General features: G+C 39.3%; 1 protein-coding gene across 3 annotated transcripts in view; it reads right to left on the bottom strand.

Annotated features, from left to right (window-relative positions):
• The window catches only part of LOC150110505 (Ig-like and fibronectin type-III domain-containing protein 1), a 325,466-nt gene that overhangs the window by 235,929 nt on the left and 66,029 nt on the right, over positions 1-23,508 (bottom strand). For 2 of the 3 annotated variants that reach the window (XM_090394289.1, XM_090394271.1), the window contains exons 4-5: positions 13,035-13,164; positions 4-114 (exon numbers count right to left, since the gene is read on the bottom strand). In XM_090394289.1, the coding sequence (XP_090250415.1) occupies positions 4-114; positions 13,035-13,164 (241 nt within the window). The remainder of the gene's footprint in view (positions 1-3; positions 115-13,034; positions 13,165-23,508) is intronic. The other variant, XM_090394280.1, reaches the window with a different exon arrangement.

Here is a 23,508-nt window from a genome sequence, read left to right as displayed (position 1 = left end):
CACCTGTTAATAGACGATATATTTGCAACCTTGGATTTGTGTTGACCTCACAAATATAACGTCCCGAGTCTGTAACACGGGATGGATTAATACTAAGCACCCAAGTTTCGTGTTCTGAAAGAAACAAAATATTTTAACTATAATACACAATAAAATAAATTTCTAAAGCATTCAGTAAAATCAGAAGTCTAATTGTGAATAAATTCATAAATTCACTGATAATTAATGGAAAGTACACTAAACAAGGTCATACTGTATTGCAAGGACTAGAAGAACAGTGAGCAGCATTTATAAAAACTGGTTATGGGTATGGCCCTAAGAAAATTAGCGAATAAGGATAATGAAAGCAAACCATGTAGCTAGAAAAATTCCATGAATTTTAATTATGAAGGAAATGTGTTGTTTGACATTTTGGTTTGGTTAGAAATTATAGACAAAGAGCAACAATACGATGCTGTATATTTATGTTTGTCAACTGTGTTCAGAGTCAGGATCAGAGAAATGGAGAGATCAGACCAAAGAGAGGGGTATAGCAGTTAGAAAAGATAATGTTGTTGGTAGAATGGCCTCAAAGACACAAAGACTTATTTTTTAATACAAATGTAAGGAGTATTAGAAAATTTGAAATAAGAGAGCTGAGTTTATCATAGTCATTGGGTCAGTATGCCCAAAGATAAATGTTAGTGAAACTTGATGAATGATGATGATGATGATGATGATGTGATGTCAGGAATAGAAATGGAAGGATATACAATTTTCCAAAAGAAAAGTGGAGGAGGAGGGCTGCTAATAATTGCAGAGGAATTGTGTCCACAAAGGAAATTGATTTTGAACATGTGTTGTGTGAAGTTGAAATTAACAGGCTAGTATATCTGACAAGATGTTGTTATAGATCAGGGAATGTAGAGAATACTGATTGTGAAATGTTTAGGCAAATTGTTGGACATGTAAAAAAAAGGTGATCCTGATTGGAGACTTTGATTAAGGGAATATAGAATGGAAGAAGGAGATTGTATATAGCAACAAGGAGAGTGAGTTTGTTAACTTTCTGAGGGATGTGTGACCTGAACGAGGAATTGATGAAAATGCAAATATGAAATTGATGACAGAAAGTGTTAGTAGCGAGAATATTGTGGGGGAAATGAGTGCATGTTTGAAAGAGAAGGATGGTGTGAAAGAGAGGCGAAAGAATGTCAAAAAAATCAGTAAAAAAGAAAACGAGTGATTTAAAAACCGTAATGGATGTTAAAAAGGATGAAAGTGAGGCGAGAGTGGCAGAAGGAAACAAAATTGAGAGAACGAATGAAACTGGAAATGGCATGATGCAGGAATCGAAAGTGGAAAAATTCGAAAGAATGAATGATAGCAAAAGTTGGGTGCATGTTGGACTGAAAGTACAGAAGCACAGAAAGATGAATGAGAGTGAAAGTGAGAAGAGGGTGTCGAGAGTTAGAAAATTAGAAAGAATGAATGATACAGAGAATGCGATGTGAGATTTGGAAGTTCAAATGGATTGGATGAGGAAAGAGATGAAATGGATGCAGAATGAAATTAAGAAAATTCAGGTAAAAACTATTAAAACTAATCATGATGGCACGAAAGAGTTAACAAAAGATGAGCAAGTGACATTATATGGCGACTCCATTATTAAAGGTGTGCTGGATGATAGGATGCACAAGGTATGTTTTCCAGGCAGTAAAATGAGTAGAGTGATTGAGGCATTGGATATGAGGAGGGAGGGTTCAAAGGAGTTGATGGTTTTAATTGGCACGATTTGACAGAGGACAAAGAGCAAGTCAGAATGGATATCAGGAGGCTGCTTAGAAGGATAAAAGAGAACAGTGTGACAGGAAGGGTAGTTAGCGTGTTGCCTAGGTATGACTGTGGTGAGATGAGGCGGAGAGCAAGGATTATGAATGATATGCTGGCTGAAATGTGTGAGGAGATGGGAGTACAGTTTGTTAATGTGTGGAATGAGATTGAGGGAAGAAGTGAACTGTATGGGAGCGATGGACTGTATTTGAGTGGTTATGGTGTGAGTAGCTTGGAGAGACTGCTGCTGGAAGGTAGAGAAGTGAGTAGAGTGAGAGAGAATGAATCAGATCAAGCAGGAAGTGATGTGGAAGAGCAGAAGAGTAAGACAGGAGAGATTGAAGAAGTGGTTATGAATGAGGAAGTCAGTGGTATGAGTATAGAAAATGAGAGAATGGGTATGCAAGAGGAGAAGGGAAATGGGGAGGCTCAGGGTGGACAGGGGTACACAACGTGAGAAAGGTGGATACTCCGAGAGGAGATGAGAGCACGTGTAGACAGGAAAGAAATGGGATGACCTGGGATCAAGAGGAAACAGTTGGAATTGAAAAGTTTTAAAATGAATAAGCGGAAAGGGAAATGGCCCCAGTCGAGCATGGAGAGATCACATTGAGTGAGTGGTATCAGTGGAACTAGCTGTAGATCCAGAAATGAGCTGTTGTGTTTGTATACAAGTGCTAGAAGTATAAGAAACAAGGCAGATGAAATGGTTGCATTAATTGCATCTGTTCACCCAAAGATTGTCAAAATGTGAGACATGGTTGGAAGAGGGCGACATCCTGACAGGAATAGATATGGAAGGGTATGATGTGTTTTGTGAGGATAGAAGGGGTAAAAAGGGAGGGGGAGTGCTATTGATGATACAGAAAGAGTTATATCCATACAAAGTAGAGATGCAAGAGGGAAATAGTGCCAGTGGTTTTGAGGCAGTATGGTGTGAGATAGAGGTGAATGGAATCAAATACTTGGTTGAATGTTGTTATAGACCAGGTAATGTGGATGGTGGTGATAATGAAATGTATAATCAAATTAGTCAAGCAAATAAGAAAAGGGTGATCATTATTGGCGATTTTAATTATGCAATATAGACTGGAATGATGAGATAGCAACTGGAAGTAAAGAAAATGAGTTTCTTGAGTTTTTGAGGGATAACTACCTCAGACAGTATGTAACAGAGGGCACGCGAGGATTGAGGGTCTTGGATTTAGTCATCTCATCAGAGAATGTAATTATAAATGAGGTGTCAAATCATCCACCAATTGGTGAGAGTGACCATGAGATGATTACCTCATGGTCACTCACAGTGTGAGGACCTCTGTGAGAAAAGGCTATATGTGGAACTATAAGGGGGGTGATTATGAAGATCTCAGGAGACAGCTTGCAGGTGTAGCATGGAATGAGGAGTTAGCTGGAAAAGAGATCAATGCAGATTGGGGGATTTTCAAAAACTATCTAGTAGATGCAATGTCTAAGTGTATTCCAAGGGTGAGAAGGAAAGAGGGCATTGTAGAGGCAGCATAAGAAAAGTGGAAATAACCAATTCCATGAGGTCTACAAAGATCAAGCAAGGCAGGTGACTTGGTTGGTGAGGGTAGCTAAAGAGAGGTATGAACAGCAGTTAGCTAATGAAGCCAAAAAGAATCCTAAGGAGTTCTTTTGATATGCAGCCAGCAAAAGAAAGAACGATTATGGAAGGATGACATTGATAGGAGAAAATGGTATAAAGACAGGTGTTGTAGAATGTGTGGTGGAGATACTTAATGAGCAATTCATAAAGGTCTTCCAATCTTGTGAATGTGACTTCATGGAGAGATTAAGAGCAGTAGATGATGGGGAGGAGAGACTAACTGTAAGTGACCAAGAGGTGTATGGGGAGTTGAGTAAACTAGATGTTAATAAGGCTGTGGGACTTGATAATATATCGCCATGTATTCTGAAGGAATGTGCCAGGGAGTTGACACCTGTCTTGACATATTTTTTAATACGAGTCTTGCACTTGGTCAAGTCCCTAAGGAGTGGAAGGAGGGAAAGATTGTGCCACTTCATAAAGGAGGTGATCAAACTTAAGCATCAAACTATAGGCCTATCTGTGTGTCAGGTGTTGTGGTTAAGTTGTTGGAGAAGCATGTGAGAACTAGGATCCAGAGTTGGGTTGACAACAATGGTATTATCTTTGATGGACAGCATGGATTTGCTAAAGGGAAGTCATGTTTTAGTAATCTACTTACTTATTAGGATAGGATGCGTGAGGAGTGTTTGCCAGGAGGAACAATAGAAAGGGTGGCTATGGCAATTAAGAGAGGTGAAAGGGTGGATGAGATGATTGTGATGGTAGGAACGAATGACTTGAGTGGTAATGTAAGTCGGGCAGCAAGAGATATGAGATTTTTGCTTGAGACTGTACGGAAGAAGACAGAGAGAGGAAAAATAGTGTGCATGTTGCCTAGGTATGATAATGATGAGCTGAGCAGAAGAGCGGTGATATTGAATGGCATAATAGCGAGAATGTGTGACAAGAGAGGACTGGTATATGTGGATGCTTGGAGTGCGTTTGAGGAAAGAGAGGAGTTGTATGCGAGAGACCGTTTACATTTGAATGAGGAAGGACGTAGGCATCTGGAGAGATTGCTGTTCTGAACGAGTCAGTGTGTCCCAGGGAGGATGATAGCAGGGGTGGCCTCTTGTGGGAATGGATACTTGGGAGAAGGGAGACAATGTCAGGTAACACTGAGCCCAGTGGAGTCTAGAAGGGATAAGGCTGGGTATAGAAACAATGGCATTTATATGCTGTATACTAATGCCAGGAGTATCCGGAATAAGGGAGAGGAATTGGTGGCGCAGATAGCATCAGCCTGGCCAAAAATTATTGCGATCACTGAGACGTGGTTGACAGAAGGGGATATAATAACAGGAATAGAAGTCGCTGGGTATAGCATTTTTCGTCAGGATAGGAGGGGAAAGCATGGTGGTGGGGTGCTGCTTATGATAAGTGATGACCTATGTCCTCTAAGAGTGGAGAATTTGGAAGGAAGTGAGACAAATGATTTTGAGAGCGTATGGTGTGAGGTAGAGGTAGGCAAGACAGGATATTTAGTGGGGTGTTGCTACAGACCCAGGAGCACAGAGGATGGTTACCAGGAGATGTTTAGACAGCTAAGTTTGGCAAGTGCAAGAAGAATGATTGTTATGGGAGATTTTAACTTCAGTAGTATAAATTGGAGAGAGGAAGATGCATGTAACAATAGGGGAATGGAATTTCTAGAATTCTTGAGGGACAAATGTCTTAGGCAACATGTAACAGAGGGAACAAGAGGTTCAAAAATTTTGGATTTGGTTATAGCATCAGAAGAGTTGATAATAACTGAGTTGACGTCTCTCCCACCAGTTGGAGAGAGTGACGATATGGTGTTGACATGGAAAATGAATAGACATGCAGGAGTATCAAAGAGACGGGAACTTATGTGGAATTATAAGGCAGGTGATTATAATAGTCTTAGACATCAACTTCGGGAAGTTTCATGGAGGGAGGAATTGGACGGCCGGGATATCACCAGTGCATGGGAAATTGTGAAAGAATATTTGTCATCAGCAATGGTAAGTTGTATACCACGAGTGAAGAAGAGGGCGCAATTTGGAGTAAAGTGGATGACAAACAACATTAAACAGGAACTGCATGCGAAAAAGAGGCTATGGAAGAGATATAAGGAGACGAGGTGAAGAGAGGATGGGTGAAGAATATAAGACACAGGCCAGAAGAGTGACTCGTGTGGTAAGGAAAGCAAAACTGGAATATGAGAGGAGATTGGCCCTAAGATCCAAAGAAAATCCTAGGGAATTTTTTAGCTATGTGGCCAGTAGGAGGAGAAATGACTGTGGAAGAATGATATTGTGGGATAAAAATGGGAATAGAGTGACTGATGCAGAGGACATAGTGGAATTGTTCAATGAACACTTTATTGGAGTATTTCATCCTAGAGGAGTCAGTTTTAATGCTAGAGGGATAGGACTGGTACGAGGTCTGGAGGTACAGGAGGAGAGTGTGTTTCAGATACTGAGTACTCTGGATGTCAGTAAAGCTGTGGGACTGGATGGTATTTCGCCACGAGTTTTGAGAGAATGTGCTAGCGAATTGACAATACCTTTAACGTGGCTTTACAATGAAAGTCTGGCTTTGGCAAAGGTGCCCAGGGAATGGAAGGAAGGTAAGATAGTGCCATTGCATAAGGGTGGTAACAGACTGGAAGTGTCTAATTATAGGCCAGTCTGTGTGTCATCAGTAGTTGTTAAGATCTTGGAGAAAGTAGTGAGGGACCGTGTACAGCATTGGGCAGATGAGGGTAATGTTATCTGTGAGAATCAACATGGATTTGTGAAAGGACGCTCTTGTTTTAGCAATATGCTAGCCTTTTATAATAAAGTTACAAGAGCATTAGATGAGGGAAAGGCATATACTGCAATTTTCTTAGACTTGGCGAAGGCATTTGACAGGGTGCCACATGATAAGCCGATATTTAAGTTGCAGCACATGGGTCTGGATGTCAGATTGGTCAACTGGATTCAGGATTGGCTGTCTGATAGGTATCAGAGAGTTGTGTATGGTGGAGCAGTTTCCAGGAGGCAGAGGGTTACAAGTGGGGTCCCACAGGGCTCAGTACTAGGACCTATATTGTTTAACCTTTATATCAATGACATAGCCAGTGGATTGCAGGGGGATATTCAGTTGTTTGCGGATGATGCGAAGCTGGGAAGGATTATTAGTAATAGCGCAGATGTGGTAGCCCTGCAAGAGGATTTAAATAAGCTAGATAGATGGGCAAATGAATGGGGGTGTCAGTTTAATGCAGCAAAATGTAAGGTCTTGAGGTTTGGGAAACATCGATGGGATGCTGCATACTCTATGGGAGGAGTTATACTGGAGGAAGTAGGGGAGACAAGAGATCTGGGGTTGATGATTGATAGAAACCTGAAGTTTAGGGGACATATTGCAAAGGTGGTGAAGGTAACACAGAGGATTGCTGCTATTATGAGAAGGACACTGACCTGCAGAGATAAGAGGGTTATCATTCCGTTGTATAAGTCTCTGATCAGACCACACTTGGACTATTGTTCTCAGATTTGGTCCCCGGGATTTGAAGGGGATAAATTAACTGTGGAAAGGATACAAAGACGGATGACAAAGATGGTTTCAGGACTGTACAAGGATAGTTATGAGGATCGGCTGAGGGAATGTGGACTGCAGAGTTTGGCGGATAGAAGAAGGAGAGGTGATATGATTGAGACTTTTGAACTTTTGGGAGGTGGTTGCGGGGTTGACACTGGGGAGTTCTTTCGCTTGGTTGATCAGCGGGAAGGAGTGATGACAAGAGGCCATCCCTGGAAGTTATGAAGGGAAACTGTGAGCAAGAGGGTAGGGAGTGGTTTCTTTGTGTGGAGGGTGGTTGAGCCGTGGAGTGCATTGCCTGATGGAGTGGTGGGAGCGAGAACGGTCAGTGACTTTAAGGAGTGGTATGATAAACTTTGTGTTTCTCAGGGGGGGACCTCCCCTCGATGAGTCTTGACAGACTTTATGTCTTAGGAAGGACCTCCCTCGATGAGTCTTTTGACTCCTTGGAGGCCTGAATAATAATAATAATAATTACAATAAAGGGACTGCTTCCTTGGACAGAGAAGGATACACAGTAATATACTTAGATTTCGCAAAGGCTTTTGATAGAGTACCTCATGATAAATTGATAGTCAAACTAGAGCAGATGGGATTGGATATTAGATTAGTGCATTGGATTGGAGACTGGCTCTCTGATAGGTATCAACAAGTTGTGTATGGGGGAGCAATATCCAGGAAAAGGAAAGTCACTAGTGGAGTGCCTCAGGGATCTGTTTGGGGACCATTACTGTTTAACTTGTATATTAACGATATAGGTGAAGATTTGGATGGAGATATTCAGTTGTTTGCAGATGATGCAAAGTTGGGACGAACCATGAAGAGTAGTGAAGATATTGTGGCCTTACAAGACTTGAATAAATTGTATTATTGGGCACGAAAATGGGGATGCAAGTTCAATGTTGCAAAATGTAAGGTTTTAAAATTTGGAAAACAAAGATGGGATGCAGAATTTATGCTTGGTGAGGATATATTGTTGGAGGTGGAAGAAATAAGAGATCTGGGGGTGATAGTGGGTAAGGATCTGAAATTTAGGGGACACATAGCCAAAAATGTGAAGACAACACAAAGGCTTCTGGGAATGATGCGGAGGACATTGACATGTAGAAGTAGGGAGATTCTTGTTCCATTGTATAAGGCTTTAATTAGGCCACACATGGACTATTGTGCCCAGATTTGTTCACCTGGTTTTCAGAAGGATGAAGAGATGCTGGAAATGGTCCAAAATCGACTGACTAAGGTAGTTTCTGACCTCTGGAATGTCGAGTATGAGAAAAGATTGAGAAGATGTAATTTGCAGAGTCTGGTGGACAGGAGGACGAGGGGATATATGATAGAGACCTACAAGTTGGCAAGGGGTTATTATAGGATCAATGCTGGAGAAGTTTTACAGAAAATAGTGGGAGATCGGGGTAGAACCAGAGGTCATCCCTGGAAACTGTATAAAGAGGGTGTGAGTAGGGGAGTGAGAGGCAGGTTTTTTCGTGCAGAGTTGTAAATGATTGGAATGCTTTGCCTGAGAGTGTGATGTCTGCAAGGAGTTTGAATGTGTTCAAGGCACAATATGATGAGCTGTATGTGTGATAAAAGGACCTCCCAGATGAGTGACTCCATGAGGTCTTGGGTTAATAATAATAATAATAATAATAATAAATATCTAAAGCAGCATGTGACTGAAGCAACTAGAGGCTTCAGTGTTTTTGATTTGGTGATAACTTCACAAGATGTAGTTGTTAATGAGCTATTGACACTGCTGCCAGTTGGTGAGAGTGATCATGAGGTGCTTGTGTAGGAAGTGGTGAAACAAGAAAAGGTTACTATCAAAAATGGATATATGTGGATGTATAAGGTGGGTGATTATGGGAAACTCCATAGTCAATTAGCATTGGGTAGATGAGTTGTGTAAAAAAAAATGTTGACAGTGCATGGAATTCATAAGGCAGTATCTGACACAAGCAATGCATAACTGCATACCAAGGGTTAAGCAAGTAAATAGAGTAGGAGTGAAATGGATGAACCATTTGATGCAAAATCAAGCAAGGTTGGAAAAGAAAATGCTATGGTAGAGGTGTAAGACAGTTGGTGGCCATCAGATCCATTAAGAGTATAAAGTGCAGTCTAGAAAGGTGACATGCATGGTAATGAAAGAAAGGGTGCAGTACGAGAGACAATTGGCTGGTTAGGCCAAGGTTAATTCCAAGGAATTCCTCTGCTATATGGTAAGCAAGAGAAAGAATAATTATGGAAGGTTGACACTAGTAGATAGTCGGGGCAGCAGAGTGACCATTGCAAAAGATATAGTGCAATTATGAGCAATTTATCAGTATATATCACACTGCTGTAAATGATGCTGTGCAATATAGAAGGGAGAGAAGTATTAGGAGAATTGGAAGTGAAAGAGCAGAGGTGTATTAGGTGTTAGCTGGGAGATTTTTTTTTTAATGCGGTAACCACCCACAGATGGTTATTACTAAACCTATCTATACTATTTGTGTTACAAAACCATTTATACTGTGGGTGGGCTAAGGATTTTTTCCTCCATTTTTTGTCAATTTTATATATTTTATATATATATTTATTTATTTATTTTTACATGGTCTGGAAACCCTGCTCTAGAGACCAGACATGGAATTTTTTCAGCCACTTCAGGTCTCCAATAAGCAAGGCAGTGGACGCACATTGGGCAATGAAATTCATCCTCCACCTAAAGACAATCACAAACATCCATGCCAGGATCTGAACCTGTGAATCCTGCCGTCGATTCACGGTTGGTTAGAGAGTGGGTACGCTAAGCACTCGGCCAACCAGGCCGGCTGTCTTTGCAACACTTACAAAATTCCTTCTAAAGTTCAGTCTACTGTCAACCATCACTCCCAAATCTCTAATCTCATCCACTTCCTACAGTAGTACAGCACTGTTAATATAGTATACAGTCTTATATTTCTGTACTCCACAAATGCAACACTCTGCACTTATTAATATTAAAAATACAACCCCACTCCTTTCACCAAGTCAAAAGTCTCTTCAAATCTTCCCGAAGGGAATTAATATCAGTAATACTACTTATAATTCTCCCCAACTTTGCATGATCATCAGCAAACAATTGAAGGCTCCAGTTCTAGATGTTAATAAGGCTAGAGGAATGACTGACATATTGCCTAGTATTAAGAAATGTGCACAACAGTTAGCTATGCCCTTGATCTGGTTATTTTAATGAAAGTCTTGCAGTGAGTAAGGTTCCTAAGGAGTGGAAAGAAGTTAAATAGTACCACTTCACAAGCATGGTTCTGGACAGAAGTTTCCAATTATAGACCAGATTGTAGAATTGCAGTTGTAGTCAAGGTGTTGGAGAGATTGGTTAGGAATAGAATACAAGATCGGCTTGATGGACATAGTATTCTTATGATAGTCATCATCGATTTGTAAAGGAGAGCTGTTGTTTTAGCAATTTACTTGTATTTTATGACAAGGTGACAAGTGTGTTAGATAAGGGAGAATCATATACAGTGATATTCTTGGACTTTGCAAAAGTGTTTGATAGATTGCCACACAATAAGTTGATGCACAAACTCAGACAGTGAGAATAGATAGTATGTTGGTTGGATGGATTGAAGATTGGCCCAGAAAGCTGTGTGTAAGGGCACAGTCTCTCAAAAAAGGAGAGTAACCAGTGACATGCCCCAGGATTCTGATCTTGGGCCCCTGCTGTTAACTTGTTTGCAAATGATATATCATGTGGACTGATTGGGGATCAGTCCACATGATATATCATTTCAGTTGTGGAAGGTCTCCAACTACAATCTCACTTTAATGGAGTGGGGGTTGTAGTTTTAATATTAATAAGTGCAAAGTGTTGCATTTTTAGAGCACAGAAATATAAGGCTGTGTACTATATTAATGGTGATGTGCTGCAGGAAGTGGATGAGATTCGAGATTTGGGAATTATGGTTGACAGTAGACTGAAGTTAAGAAGGAATATTGCAAGTGTTGCAAAGACTGCACATCATGGTGCCGCTAAGATATGAAGTGCTTCCTTATCTCAACACATTAGAGATAAGGAAGTGATTGTGCCACTGTAATAAAGCACTGGTAATATCACAAATAGTCCAATTGTGGCAAGACAGTCATTTAAATTAGTGAGGAGATTTTATTGATTTAATCTAGTGGGGATTATACAAAGAATAGAAGGTGAGAAAGGAAGAACCAGAGGACTTCCTTGGATGGCCTCTGTGTAAGAGTGTGGTGAAGAGGAGTTGAGGAGGAGTAGACTTTTTTGCAATGAGAATTGTAAGTGAATGGAATGCATTACTGGAATATGTTGATAATGCAGGTAGTGTTAAGGATTTTAAGATTCAATATGATAGATTTTTTGTCAATTGAATAAAACTCCCATGATGAGTTTGCCAACTCCATCAGAAAAAGAGGTTAATGAAAAAGTATAAAGAGAGGTAGAGAGCAGTTGTAAGAGGAATATAACCAGGAAAGTGACTAGCATAATAAGCAAGATAAACATGGAATATGAGAAGACAATGGGACAGCAATCCAGGAAAATCTTAAGGAATTCCTTCATTTATGTGGCCAGTAGGAGGAGAAATGATTGTGCGTATGTCTTAATGACCTTGTTGAATGGAAATGGACCGCCCAGGGCAGCAAAAGCTCTAGCTACACCAATGTATAGAAGAGTGCTGTATGGTGGAGCACATGTCAATTTAATTCAACTAAATGTAACATCTTGAAATTCGGGATCATTGATTGGAACTACATTAGAAGATAAAAAAGGCATGCAATCTTGGGGGGAGGAGATTATAAGGGCAGATTAAGGGAATGCAGAGCTTGGTGAATAGGAGAGGTAATATTACTGATATTACTGAAATGTATAATTTTGTGTGAGAAGCCTATCAGATGGATATGGGGAGTTATTGCACAGTGTAATGGATGATGGGAGAATGAGAGGTCGTCTCTCAAAATGGTACAAAGGTCATATGAATAAGGAAGTCAGAAGGAGATATTCTGCACAGTGGGGTGCAGGTGGCAAATGAATAGAATGCATTGCTGGAGTGGGTGGGTGCTCTAAAGCTGAATGTCTTCAAATCAAGGTATAATAGTTACCGTGATCTGTGGGTGTTCATCCTGCAATGAGTCCGGACTTCACAAAGGCTTAGAAGTACTACTAATATTCTTCTGACAGAAGGACTCATTGGAGGATGGTGAGGTGAGTGGTACTAATAGTTGATGTGAATAGTAGTTGTTGAGGCTGCCAGTTGAGGTTCTATGAGAAATAAGAGGCCTGGTTAAGATGCACATTAATTATGATGTGCATGATACATATGTGAAGTGATTTTCTGTTTGGATTTAGGTGTTTTATTGTGTGTGGTTGTATTTTTTTATGTTTTTTGTATTTTATGAGAAATTATTTTTCTGATCCACAGTCATGGTATTTTTTTAATGATGTCTTTCTTGGTTGTTGATGTCAAAAAATTAATTACAGAGTAGAGCTTGCAGTGTATGTGTTTGGAGGTGGGGGAGGGGACTCGCAAATGTATGACCCACACAAAGAATACCCAGTCTTCTGTCCATGTATGCCTTAACAGTACTCTCTAGATAACAGTGCTCTCTACCTACTTACTATCAGAATCCTAGCAAGCATGGTCCGTCAAGTAAGTGGTAGCAGAATTATTTCCTATCTGGCAGTCAGCCTGTAGGACCACCCACCTGCTGTACAACTGTGTGAGGTAATAGATCCCTAGTTAAATACAGTGTTAGGCTTGCCATAAAGGATGTTTCACCTGAATTTCATAAGAGGGAGGAAGCAGAAAGTGTTAATTCTCTCTATATACAAAACATGGTAATAGCCAATGGGAAATGGAAGGGTTGGCTTGGCTGAGAGAGGCCATATGTTGATCATCACAGCCATTAGTGATTGCATTTATTGCCTGCCTACACTCCGACATATGCTTTGAAATTGTGGTCCTATTCACAATAATTGTCACAAGCAATGACTTGATAATGGAAAGACTATTTTTATATCAAAACAAAAGAAAAAAAAACTACAAAATCCAACCTATTTTTTTATGAAGATTCCAACCTGACTGATGAAGCACAGTCATACGAGCATCTTGAGTGACTTTAACTTCACCAGCAGTTAACACTTCAGTCCGATTTTCTCCAGGAATGACTCGCCTCCATAAAATCTAAAGCAAAAAATAGACAAAGAGAGAGATGTAAATAAGTTAAAAAATTGAACAATTCCACATTTTCTGTATTTTCACACTTCATAGAAAATTGTAGGATCAGAAAAAAAGAATAGATAAAATTATACGAAGTTATTATTATTAACACCAGACCTTCACGGAGACAAAAGACTCATTGCAGGAGGCAAATACTATTACACACAATGCCCATTAAACTTTGCTCCAAACTCATTCAATGCATCTACATTCGCCACAATGTCAGATAACACATTATTATTTTTATTATTATTATTATTGTTCCGGGAAACTTCAAGGAGTCGACAGACTCATCGAGGGAGGCCCTAACATCATGTCTGGAACAACTATTCAACATTCACACAGTATCTATCATATCTTGCCTTGAACTCATTCACGGTCGTAGCACCCACAACAGACTCTGGAAGCTTATTCCACTCATTCACCACTCTCCAAGTAAAAAACCTAGCTCTAACACCCTTGTCAACCACGCTCTTGCCCAGCTTCCATGCATGGCTCCTAGTCCTCCCACCACCAGTCATATTTTCAAAAATATCTTCTGGATCAATCTTATAAAAATCCTTTAGTAATTTGAATGTCTCAATCATATCACTCCTCCTTCGCCTATTGTCCAATTTCTGCAACCCACAGATCTTCAACCTATTCTCATAAGGTTCATTCCACAGACCTGCTATCATCTTGGTCACTCGTCTCTGGACCCTCTCCACTTCCTCCCCATCACGAAGAAACCCTGGTGCCCATAACTGGGCACAGAAGTCCAGATGGGGTCTTATCAAGGCTCGATACAGAGGAACATTCCACCCACAACCACTCTCCATGCAAAGAACCTGTTCCTTATGCCCCTGTATGCATCCTCCTTATACAGTTTCCAGGTACATACCCTTGTTCTACCCCTTCTCCCATGCTATGAAAAATTTCTTCCACATTAACCTAGTAACAACCCTTTACCAACTTAAATGCAAACCAGCCCATGAATACACATGGATCTACAGTTATAGGATACATACTTAATCCCTCATTAGGAGGACTCAACCAGTCCTATGGGACAGTTGAAGAAAGGGGGGAACTCCGTGCAAATAAATAAATAAATAAATAAACAAAAACTTAAATGTCTTGATCATATTCCATCTCTTCCTTCTATTCACAAGGCTTTGCAAACTGCATTCCCTCAATTTGTTCTCATATATATCCTGCATTCCAGTTACTACCTTAGTCAGTCCTCTCTAGATCCTTTCCAATATATCCTCACCACCATGAAAACCAAATCTGTGCACAATAATCCATACAAAGCCTGATGAGGCCTTATACAATGGAATCAGAATCACTTTATTTTGGCATGCTAACATCCTCTGAATCATTGCCATTATCCGATGTGACGACTTCATGGTGTAGTGTGACCTCCTAAACTTCAGATCTTTGTCTACCCCACTCCAAGGTCTCTTGTCTCCTCAATTTCCTCCAAAATTTCTCCACAAAGTGTAATCTTTGCATCCCATTCTTACCTACCAAATTTCAAAACCTTACACATGGCAACATTATATCACCAGTTAAGCCTATCCCAATATCATTAATATACAAATTAAATAACAATGGTCCCAAAACAGATCCCTGTGGCACACCACTATTGACTTTCCTCTTTTGAGATAGTTACCCCCCCCTCCCTCTATACTCCACTTGTTGATATTAGGGGAGATCAAAGGAGAACCAGAGGTCATCCCTGGAAGCTGTATAAGGAGGATGTGAGAAGCAGTTTTTTTTTCAATCAGAGTAGTAAATGATTGGAATGCCTTGCTTGAAAGTGTGGTATCTGCAGAAAATTTAAGCGTGTTTAAGGCGTGCTATGATGAGCTGTGTGTATGACAAAAGGACCTCCTAGATGAGTCTTTGACTGTTGATGTCTTGAGATGATAATAATAAAAATAATTAATAATAATATCTATCTGATAGCTAGTCACCTATCTAACTCACAAATCTCTTACCAATCCCATTTGCTTCAGTTTTGTTTTGACCAAGTGAAAAAAACTTTTAACATCCATTTCTAATCCAGAGTATTTTAGTAATAAGGTGTGACACCAGTTTACTATTTGTATATGGAAATATGATTTCTTCGTTACTTCAACCTTGGTACATGTCTATAAGGATATGTGTGTTGCATTATGGGATACAAAAACAATTAATACGATGTCATTAGCCTCTATATACAAGTAGTCCTGTCATGAAATTACTTCACACACAAACTTCATTTGCTTACACTTGGATAAAGGATGAAACCAAGAACATAATTTCTCATCATCATCAAATTCCTGACATTTACCCTTAAAGGGTGCAGGATATGATAGTACTACATGAAAAATTTACATCATTACTAACTTCCTATCTACAATTTTCCTCCAAATCAATCTGTGACCTGTCAAGGCTCCAACATTGTCAGATCTCATATATAATTTCTTGGCATCTTCAATTTATAGTATAACCAAAGTACCCGAGGTATGATAGATTCACAGCATTTCATGGGTGAGATTCAGATAAAAATGAATAAATAATACTTGTCTTTATTATTATTATCCTAAGACCAAATGGAAACATACTCATCTAACCAGTCCCTTTTGTCATACACTCAGCTCATCATAATATGCCATAAACACATTCAAATTCTTGGCAGACACCATACTCTCAGGGAATGCATTCCAATCATTCACAACTCTCCATGCAAAAAAACTGCTTCTCACTCACCTGCTCACATGCTCCTTTATATAGCTTCCAGAGATGAGTCTTGTTCTCCTCCAGTCTCACAAGATTTTATGAAAAACCTCTTCAGAGTTAATCCCATAACAACCCCTTACCTACTTGTACATCTCTATCATATCACTCCTCTTCCTCCTATCCACAAGATTCTGCAAATTGCATCATCTCAACCTTTCTTCAGATTCAACATTCCAGAGAAAAGAAATTACTTTGGTCAATTGCCTCTGGATCCTCTCCAACATCTATTCATCCTTTTGAAAACTAGGTGACCAAATCTGTACACAGTAGTCCATAGATGGCCTAATCAGAGCCTTATACAAGCCTAATCAGAGCCTTCTCAGAATTGTGGCAATACGTCCTCTAAATTTTATATCCTTATCCACCATTACCCCAAGATCTCTTATTTTCTTCACCTCCAACAATATATCCCCACCAAGAGTCAATTCTACATCCCATCTTTGTTTTCCAAATTTTAAAACTTACATTTTGCAACACTAAACTATAATCTCCACTCCTGTGCCCATTTATCCAGTCTATTCAAGTCGTCTTGTAATGCCACAACATCTGCTCAATTCCTCACATTTTATCCCAACTTTGCGTCATCTACAAACAATTGTACAAGGAGGGTCTGAAAAGTTCTTGGCCTAACAATGAAAAAACAAATTTATAATTGCAAAATTATTTTTATTTTTCAACATAATCTCCCTTAAGACTAATACGTTTACTCCAACAATGCTCCAGCACCATTATCCCACTACAGGGATGGGAGATTTGCAAAATACCCCTCTATAGCTGCAATCACCTCTTGATTCGAAGAAACGCTCTGACCAGCGAGGAAGAGCTTTAATTTTGGGGAAGAGATAGAAGTCAGAGGGAGCCAAATCTGGGTAATAGGGTGGATGTTCCAACAATTCATAGTACAGATCCCTTAATTTTTCAATTGCCAAAACACCTCTGTGGGCAGGTGCATTGTCCTGATGAAAGATGATTTTTTTTTCTTCTGCAAACCGGGTCTTTTCTCACGAATTTTTTCATCTAGTCTGGTTAAAAGATCAGAATAATATTCCCCGGTTACTGTTTTACCCTTTTTGAGATAATTAATAAACAAAATGCCTTTATCATCCTAAAACACCAATGCCATTTACCATTCCTGCTGATGGAACCAACTTTGGCACTGAACAACCGGCTTCTGTCCACTGTTTGGATTCTGGTGTGTAATGGTTACTCGAAGTCTCATCCATAGTAAAAAATCGATGCACAAAATCAGTTTTATTCTTGTTAAAATGCTCCAAGCACTGTTCAGAGATTTTCATGCAAGTGCATTTTTAATCTGCTGAGAGCAACCACCTTGCACATCGGAACCCATCTTGCACAAAGCTTTTCCATTTGCAATTCTTCATGCAAAATATATCCTGCACTTTCTTTTGAAATGCCTATAGTCACAGCAATTTCATGCACTTTGACTCACCAGTCATCCAATACCATATCGTGCACTTGATCAATGATTTCTGGTGTTTCTACACTTTTTATACATCCTTCACTTGGATCATCTTCAATGCTGGTACGGCCACGTTTAAACTCGGCAGCCCATTTCTTAATTCTCAAAAACGAAGGAGAAGAGCGCCCATAAACTTTTATGAACTTCGAATGAATTTCTTTTGCCGTTAACCCTTCTTTTACAAAGAATATTATAACTGCATGATATTCAATTTTATCCATTTCAAGGGATACAAACAACACTTTTGCTTCAGACAGCTGTATAAAACAAACTAACTTGATAGAATGACTTGGAATTTCACACGGGTGCTAATGACAGATGTACCAACTTAGAGAAAAAAAAATCTTGCCAATAGTGTTGCCATCTATGGTCGAGGCCAAGAACTTTTCAGACCACCCTCATATATCCCCATTCAAATCTTCCCCAATATCATTAACATACAACTTAAACACAATGGTGGTAAAATAAACCCCTGAGGCACATGACTTTCCTCTTCTGGGATATTGCTCCTCCCATACATAACCTGCTGATCCCTATCATTCAGCCAATCTGCAATTCAATGCACTAGTCTTATATCCAACCACATCCACTCTAGTTTGACTATTAACTTTTCATCTGGTAATCTATCAAAAGACTTTGCAAAGTCTAAGTATACTACTGTATCCATCTCCCACATCCAATGTTGCTGTCACCTTATTGTAACAAGTAAGTAGATTAATAAAACATTACCTCCATTTAGCAAATCTGGGCTGTCTATCAAGGACAATAAAATTTTTGTCAACCCAATTCTGGATCCTGATTATCACCAGCCTTTTGAATAACCACAACACACACACACACACACACACACACACACACACACACACACACACACACACACACACACACACACACACACACACACAGAGAGAGAGAGAGAGACTGGCCTATAATTTGATGCTTGAATTCTATCACCTCCTTATGAAGTGATCTTACCTTTCTTCAACTCCTTTAGAACTTGACCCAATGTAAGACACATATTAAACAAATATTGACAAGGCAGTCAACTCCCTGGCACATTCCTTCAAAATATAATATGAGTGCTATATCATCAAGTCCAACAGCCTTATTAATATCAAGTTAGCTTAATTCTCCATATAACTTTTCCTCATCATGGTCAGTCTCTCCTCATCACCCACTACTCCCAAACTCTCTCTATGATGTCACATTCAGAAGGATGAAAGACCTTTATGAACTAGTCTTTAATATCTCAACTATATCCCCTGCAGAATATTTTTACCCCATTTTCACCAATCAATGCAACCCTACCATAATCATTCTTTTTTTGCTGGCTACATATTGAAAGAACTCCATAGCATTTTTTTTTTGGCTTCATTAGCTAACTGCTGCTCATGCTGAACTTTTGCTATGCTTACCAACCGAGTCACCCTCCTTGCCTGTTCTTTGTATTCCTCATGGAATGGATTATCACTACTCCTCTTATGCTGCCTCCATAATCCATTTTTTCTCTGTATTGCATGCTTAATCTCTGGACTCATCCATTTTCCATCCTAGGAACCTTATTAAACCTTCTGACCTTTGGAATACATTTAGACATTGCTTCTACTATTTAGTTTTGAATACGACCCAAGTGGCATTGATCTCCTTTCCACCCAACTCCTTATTCCATGCTTCAGCTCATTGCCATTCTAATAGGGGAGGTAACAATGTTTTTCCTCTCAGAAACTTTTTTTTCCCTAACTTCCAAATGAACATTGGACAGAAGAACACATGCAATTAACAGACATAATATATTGGTTTTGTAGCCTCAGCTGCTTCAGCCAGAATTCCAAACAAACAGACCTCACCTTATAGGAGATCCGTATTTAAAGCGATCCGTGTTTAAAGAATTGGTTATGAAAGATCTTGAAGTGGAAATGTATGAGCATTACAAGGTTTGAATATGAAGAGAATATACTGTCATCAGCAAAACTATGGACTTGCATTTGAAGTTAGAGAAAAGTCATTTATGTAAGAAAGAACATGGGCAAATGTAGAGTCCTCGGTGCACTCTGAAATTCATTTGAAAATCTGAATGACCTAGAAGTAAACTATGATTAGTTTGCTAATCACACCTCCATGAAAGACCTGATCAAAAGTCCTAAAAATACAGTCAGCAAGAGGAAGAAACATTGAAGAAGTGTGATGGCCTTGCAGAAGCTAAGAGACCACTGCAGCATATGTAACAAAACTAATCTTGTCCAGTGAAGAGCTGGTGACATATAATAAACATGAGCCTACATAAGCCAGCCTGCCATCTCAATGTTTTTTTTTCTTCACAAATGGGACTCTAGCCAAACAAGTACTGCTGCTGCTGCACAAGCACAAGTTGAATACATGGAGTAAATGCCAACTAGATCTGTAGGTGATAGAAGACAATGCAACCAATTCACTTCTTTAAAGCTTCAAGTGGATACTGCTATGTCCACTCCAGAACAAGGTCTCTGGTTTCTTTTCAACCATCTCCTTTCTTGCATGCAGTGTGCAAGACAACACATTTCAATGGCATGCTAAATGAGAGACCTAAAACTCCTCTCTCAGTTTGAAGGTACAGAAGTGAAGCAGTGCTGTAGGCTGGGCAATAAACAGCACATGGGACCAAATCTGATAGTAACAAACTGGGAGGCTTCGTGACCAGCTAGCAAATAATTCTGACAAATAATTTTGAGTATAGTGGGGTATGCCATAAGTGAAGTGACATGTTCTTAAGTTTCTCACTTCTCACCCTTACTCTTTATTTAATTCTTCTTCCCCATTAATCATAAAATATAATGTATAGAAAAAGAGTATTCTGCAAATCTGAAAAAAAATTTCCGCAAAAAATAATACAAAAAGAAACATTAAAATAGTAAAAATTCCAACACAGAAATGAAAAAGCACTAAAAACTCTACAGAGAAAACATTAATAATACATGTAAAAAAAAAAGTTTCTATAACGTCCAATGCCACATACAGAAACCCAACTACTTGATGGAGAAAACTTTGCCTGCTCAATTCCACTGCTGTTCTCTACCTTGACTATAAAGCCTTTACCCATTTCCTTCAGTTACAAGGTAGAAGATCAGTGTGAATGATACCCCATGCTAGAATCTTTTAGTATTTTTTTTTTCCGTTCTGATTAAAACTTTGCTTGCAGCATTCTGTAGCATTCATTTGCTGTCTTTATCACCCTCCAAATTCAGATAACCACTCTGCCCTCTGATTATTTATCTCTGAAACTCAATTATTTGTAGCCCAAGTAGTGAAGGTCATTCTTGGCAACATTTATGTCCACAGCTCAAACTAATTCATTTCTCCAGCTCTTCTAATCAAATTGCGGTAGAGCCTCTGTAGCTCAGTTGGTATAGACGAAGCCCTTTGGTCGGAAAGACCTGAGTTCGATTCCCATCCATGACGTGAGGAACCTTTATATGGTCTCTTTCGATTAAAGGTGAGTTAGCTGGTCTCATACGGAGGTTTTTTTTCCTGGAAACTCGGGTATTTCGTCCCTCAGAACAGGCAAACCGGTTCCCGTGAACATGCGCTGCTACAGTCAAAAATACATACCTAATCTCTCATCAGGAGGGCTCAACCAGTCCTAACAGGCAGTCGAGGAATGAGGGGGGGGCACACAAATACAATAAAAAAATCAAATTGCAATCAGAAAGACAAAGACAGATTGTGAAAGGAAGTTAGCAATGCAGGCTAAAGAGAATCTCAAACAGTTCTTTGAATATGCTACAAGTAAAAGAAAGAATGTATATGGCAGAATGATTTTAAGGAATGAAAATGGTAGGGTGGTAACTGAATCAGTCGAAATAGTAGAATTACTAAGTGAACACTTTGTAAGAGTATATCATCCAAGTAGTAATATTGCAGGAATGAGAGAGCCAAAAGCTTGTATGAGAACCGAGATAAATGAAATGGAGGTGCATAGCATATTCATCATCATTAGTGTTCTGTCTCTTGACAGGTCTCCAATCAATGGTATAACTCAGCAGATTCTCTTCCCACAATTTCCTTTGTCTCTTGCTTCCTCCTTCATTTCCTGATATCTTCTTGTTCCCATTATATCATCAAGCATCGTTAGTCGTCTTCTTCCTCTTGGTTGCTTTCCTTCAATTTTCCCTTCTATCATTCTTTTCAGTAGGCTGTCTCCTTTTAATACATGTCCTATCCAGTTATGCTTTCTTCTTCTTATGGTCTTTAGTAAATTCCTTTCTTTCTTCTTCAACTCTTTGTAATACTTCTTCATTGGTGATTTTTTCAGTCCACTTTATTTTTTCCATTCTTCTCCATAACCACATTTCAAATGCTTCCAACATTTTAGCTTCTTTCTTCCTAATTGTCCATGTTTCTGACCCATATAAGGTCATACTCCAAATATAGCACTTAATAAGCCTTTTCTTTAGATTTTTATTTATTTTATTAATAAACAAATTTTTCTTGCTATAAAAGGCATATTTTCCTTTGTTAATTCTTTCTTTTCTTTCCATGTCACATTTTCCATTTTCTTGTATTATACTACCAAGGTATTTGTATTGTCTCACTTGCTCTACACTTTCTCCATTCATCATCACCTTCATACTTCCTGGTTTCCTGGAGACTCTCATAGCATATTACAGAACCTTAATGTGAATACAGCTATGGGATTGAATGTATATCAGGTTGAGTTTTGTGTGAAGCAGCAAGGAAATTGTCAGTGCCCTTGACTATATTGTTGAATCTAAGTCTCAGTTCTGGGTTAGTGCCAAGGGGGAAAATAGTTCCATTGCATAAAGGCGGCTCCGAGATTGATGTAGTAAATTACCGACCAATCAGCATATCAGTAGTTGTTGTCAAAGCATTGGGGAAGTTGGTCAAGAGCAAAATACAGGAATGGATAGATAGAAATAGGATAATGCGTGGGTGGCAGCATGGTTTGTGAAGGGTAGTTCATACCTCAGTAACTTGCTCATGCTTATAATACAGTGATAGCTGAGTTGGATAAAGGTAATGAGTTTACAGTGATAATAATAAATTTAGTTTAATCCTTTATCCGAATGTAAGCAAACAAAGTTTGCGCCTGAAGTATTTCAGGACTGAGGCAACTCGTGGTAAAGGTGGACCAAGCTCTCATCACTCCTTGTCTCAGTATCTCCCATAATGCAAAGCACATTTCCTTGCGGACATGTATAATGCTATGCATTAAGGGAAGGGTCACTACCCAGATTGGTTTCGCCCTTTATTGAGGTCTTGTCAGTGGGAGCCAGACCCAAAGTGGTAATACTAAGGCAGAAACAATGGAGAGGTCATATTTACCCATATGGCGTGCTGTAGGGTTCTGTTCTTGGAGCACTACTGTTTAATTTGTTCATTAACAATATAGGAAAGGATCTGAGAGGAACTGTTCAGTTGTTTGAAAATGATGCAAAGTTGGGGTAAATATCTCCTCTCCATTGCTTCTGCCTTAGTATCACCACTTTGGGTCTGGCTCCCACTGATGAGATTTCAATAAAGGTCAAAACTGGTCTGGGTAGTGGCCCTCCCTTAATGCATAGCATTATATATGTCTGCAAGGAAATGTGCTTTGCATTATGGTCAATACTGAGACAAGGAGTGATGAGAGCTTGGTCCACCTTTACCACGAGTTGCCTCAGTCTTGAAGATACTTCAGGCACAAACTTTGTTTGCGTACACTTGGATAAAGGATTAAACTAAATTTATTATAGTCTAACCAAGTGGAAAATAAACTTCCAACAGGTTTACAGTGATATTGCTGGACTTTGCAAAAGCCTCTGACATAATACCACATGGAATTCTAATCAGTAAACTGCAGCACATGGGGATGGATATAGAGTTGATGAGATGGATAGGAGGGTTGTTGATGGAGAGATATCAGAGAGTAGTTTATTCAGGAGTAGAGTTCAAAAGAAGGCCTGTGACTAGTGGTGTGCTGCAGGGTTCTGTTCTTGGAGTGCTATTGTTTAATTTGTTCATTAATAATATAGGAAAGGATCTGAGAGAAACTGTTCAGTTGTTTGAAAATGATGCAAAGTTGGGGTAGA

Source organism: Typopeltis vanoorti, chromosome 1 (genome assembly GCF_054136105.1).
Source record: "Typopeltis vanoorti isolate ZY-2024b chromosome 1, IOZ_Tvanoo_1.0, whole genome shotgun sequence".
Taxonomy (NCBI): domain Eukaryota; kingdom Metazoa; phylum Arthropoda; class Arachnida; order Uropygi; family Thelyphonidae; genus Typopeltis; species Typopeltis vanoorti.
Note: the sequence above shows the minus strand (reverse complement) of the source record. Positions and strands in the feature narration are given on the sequence as shown.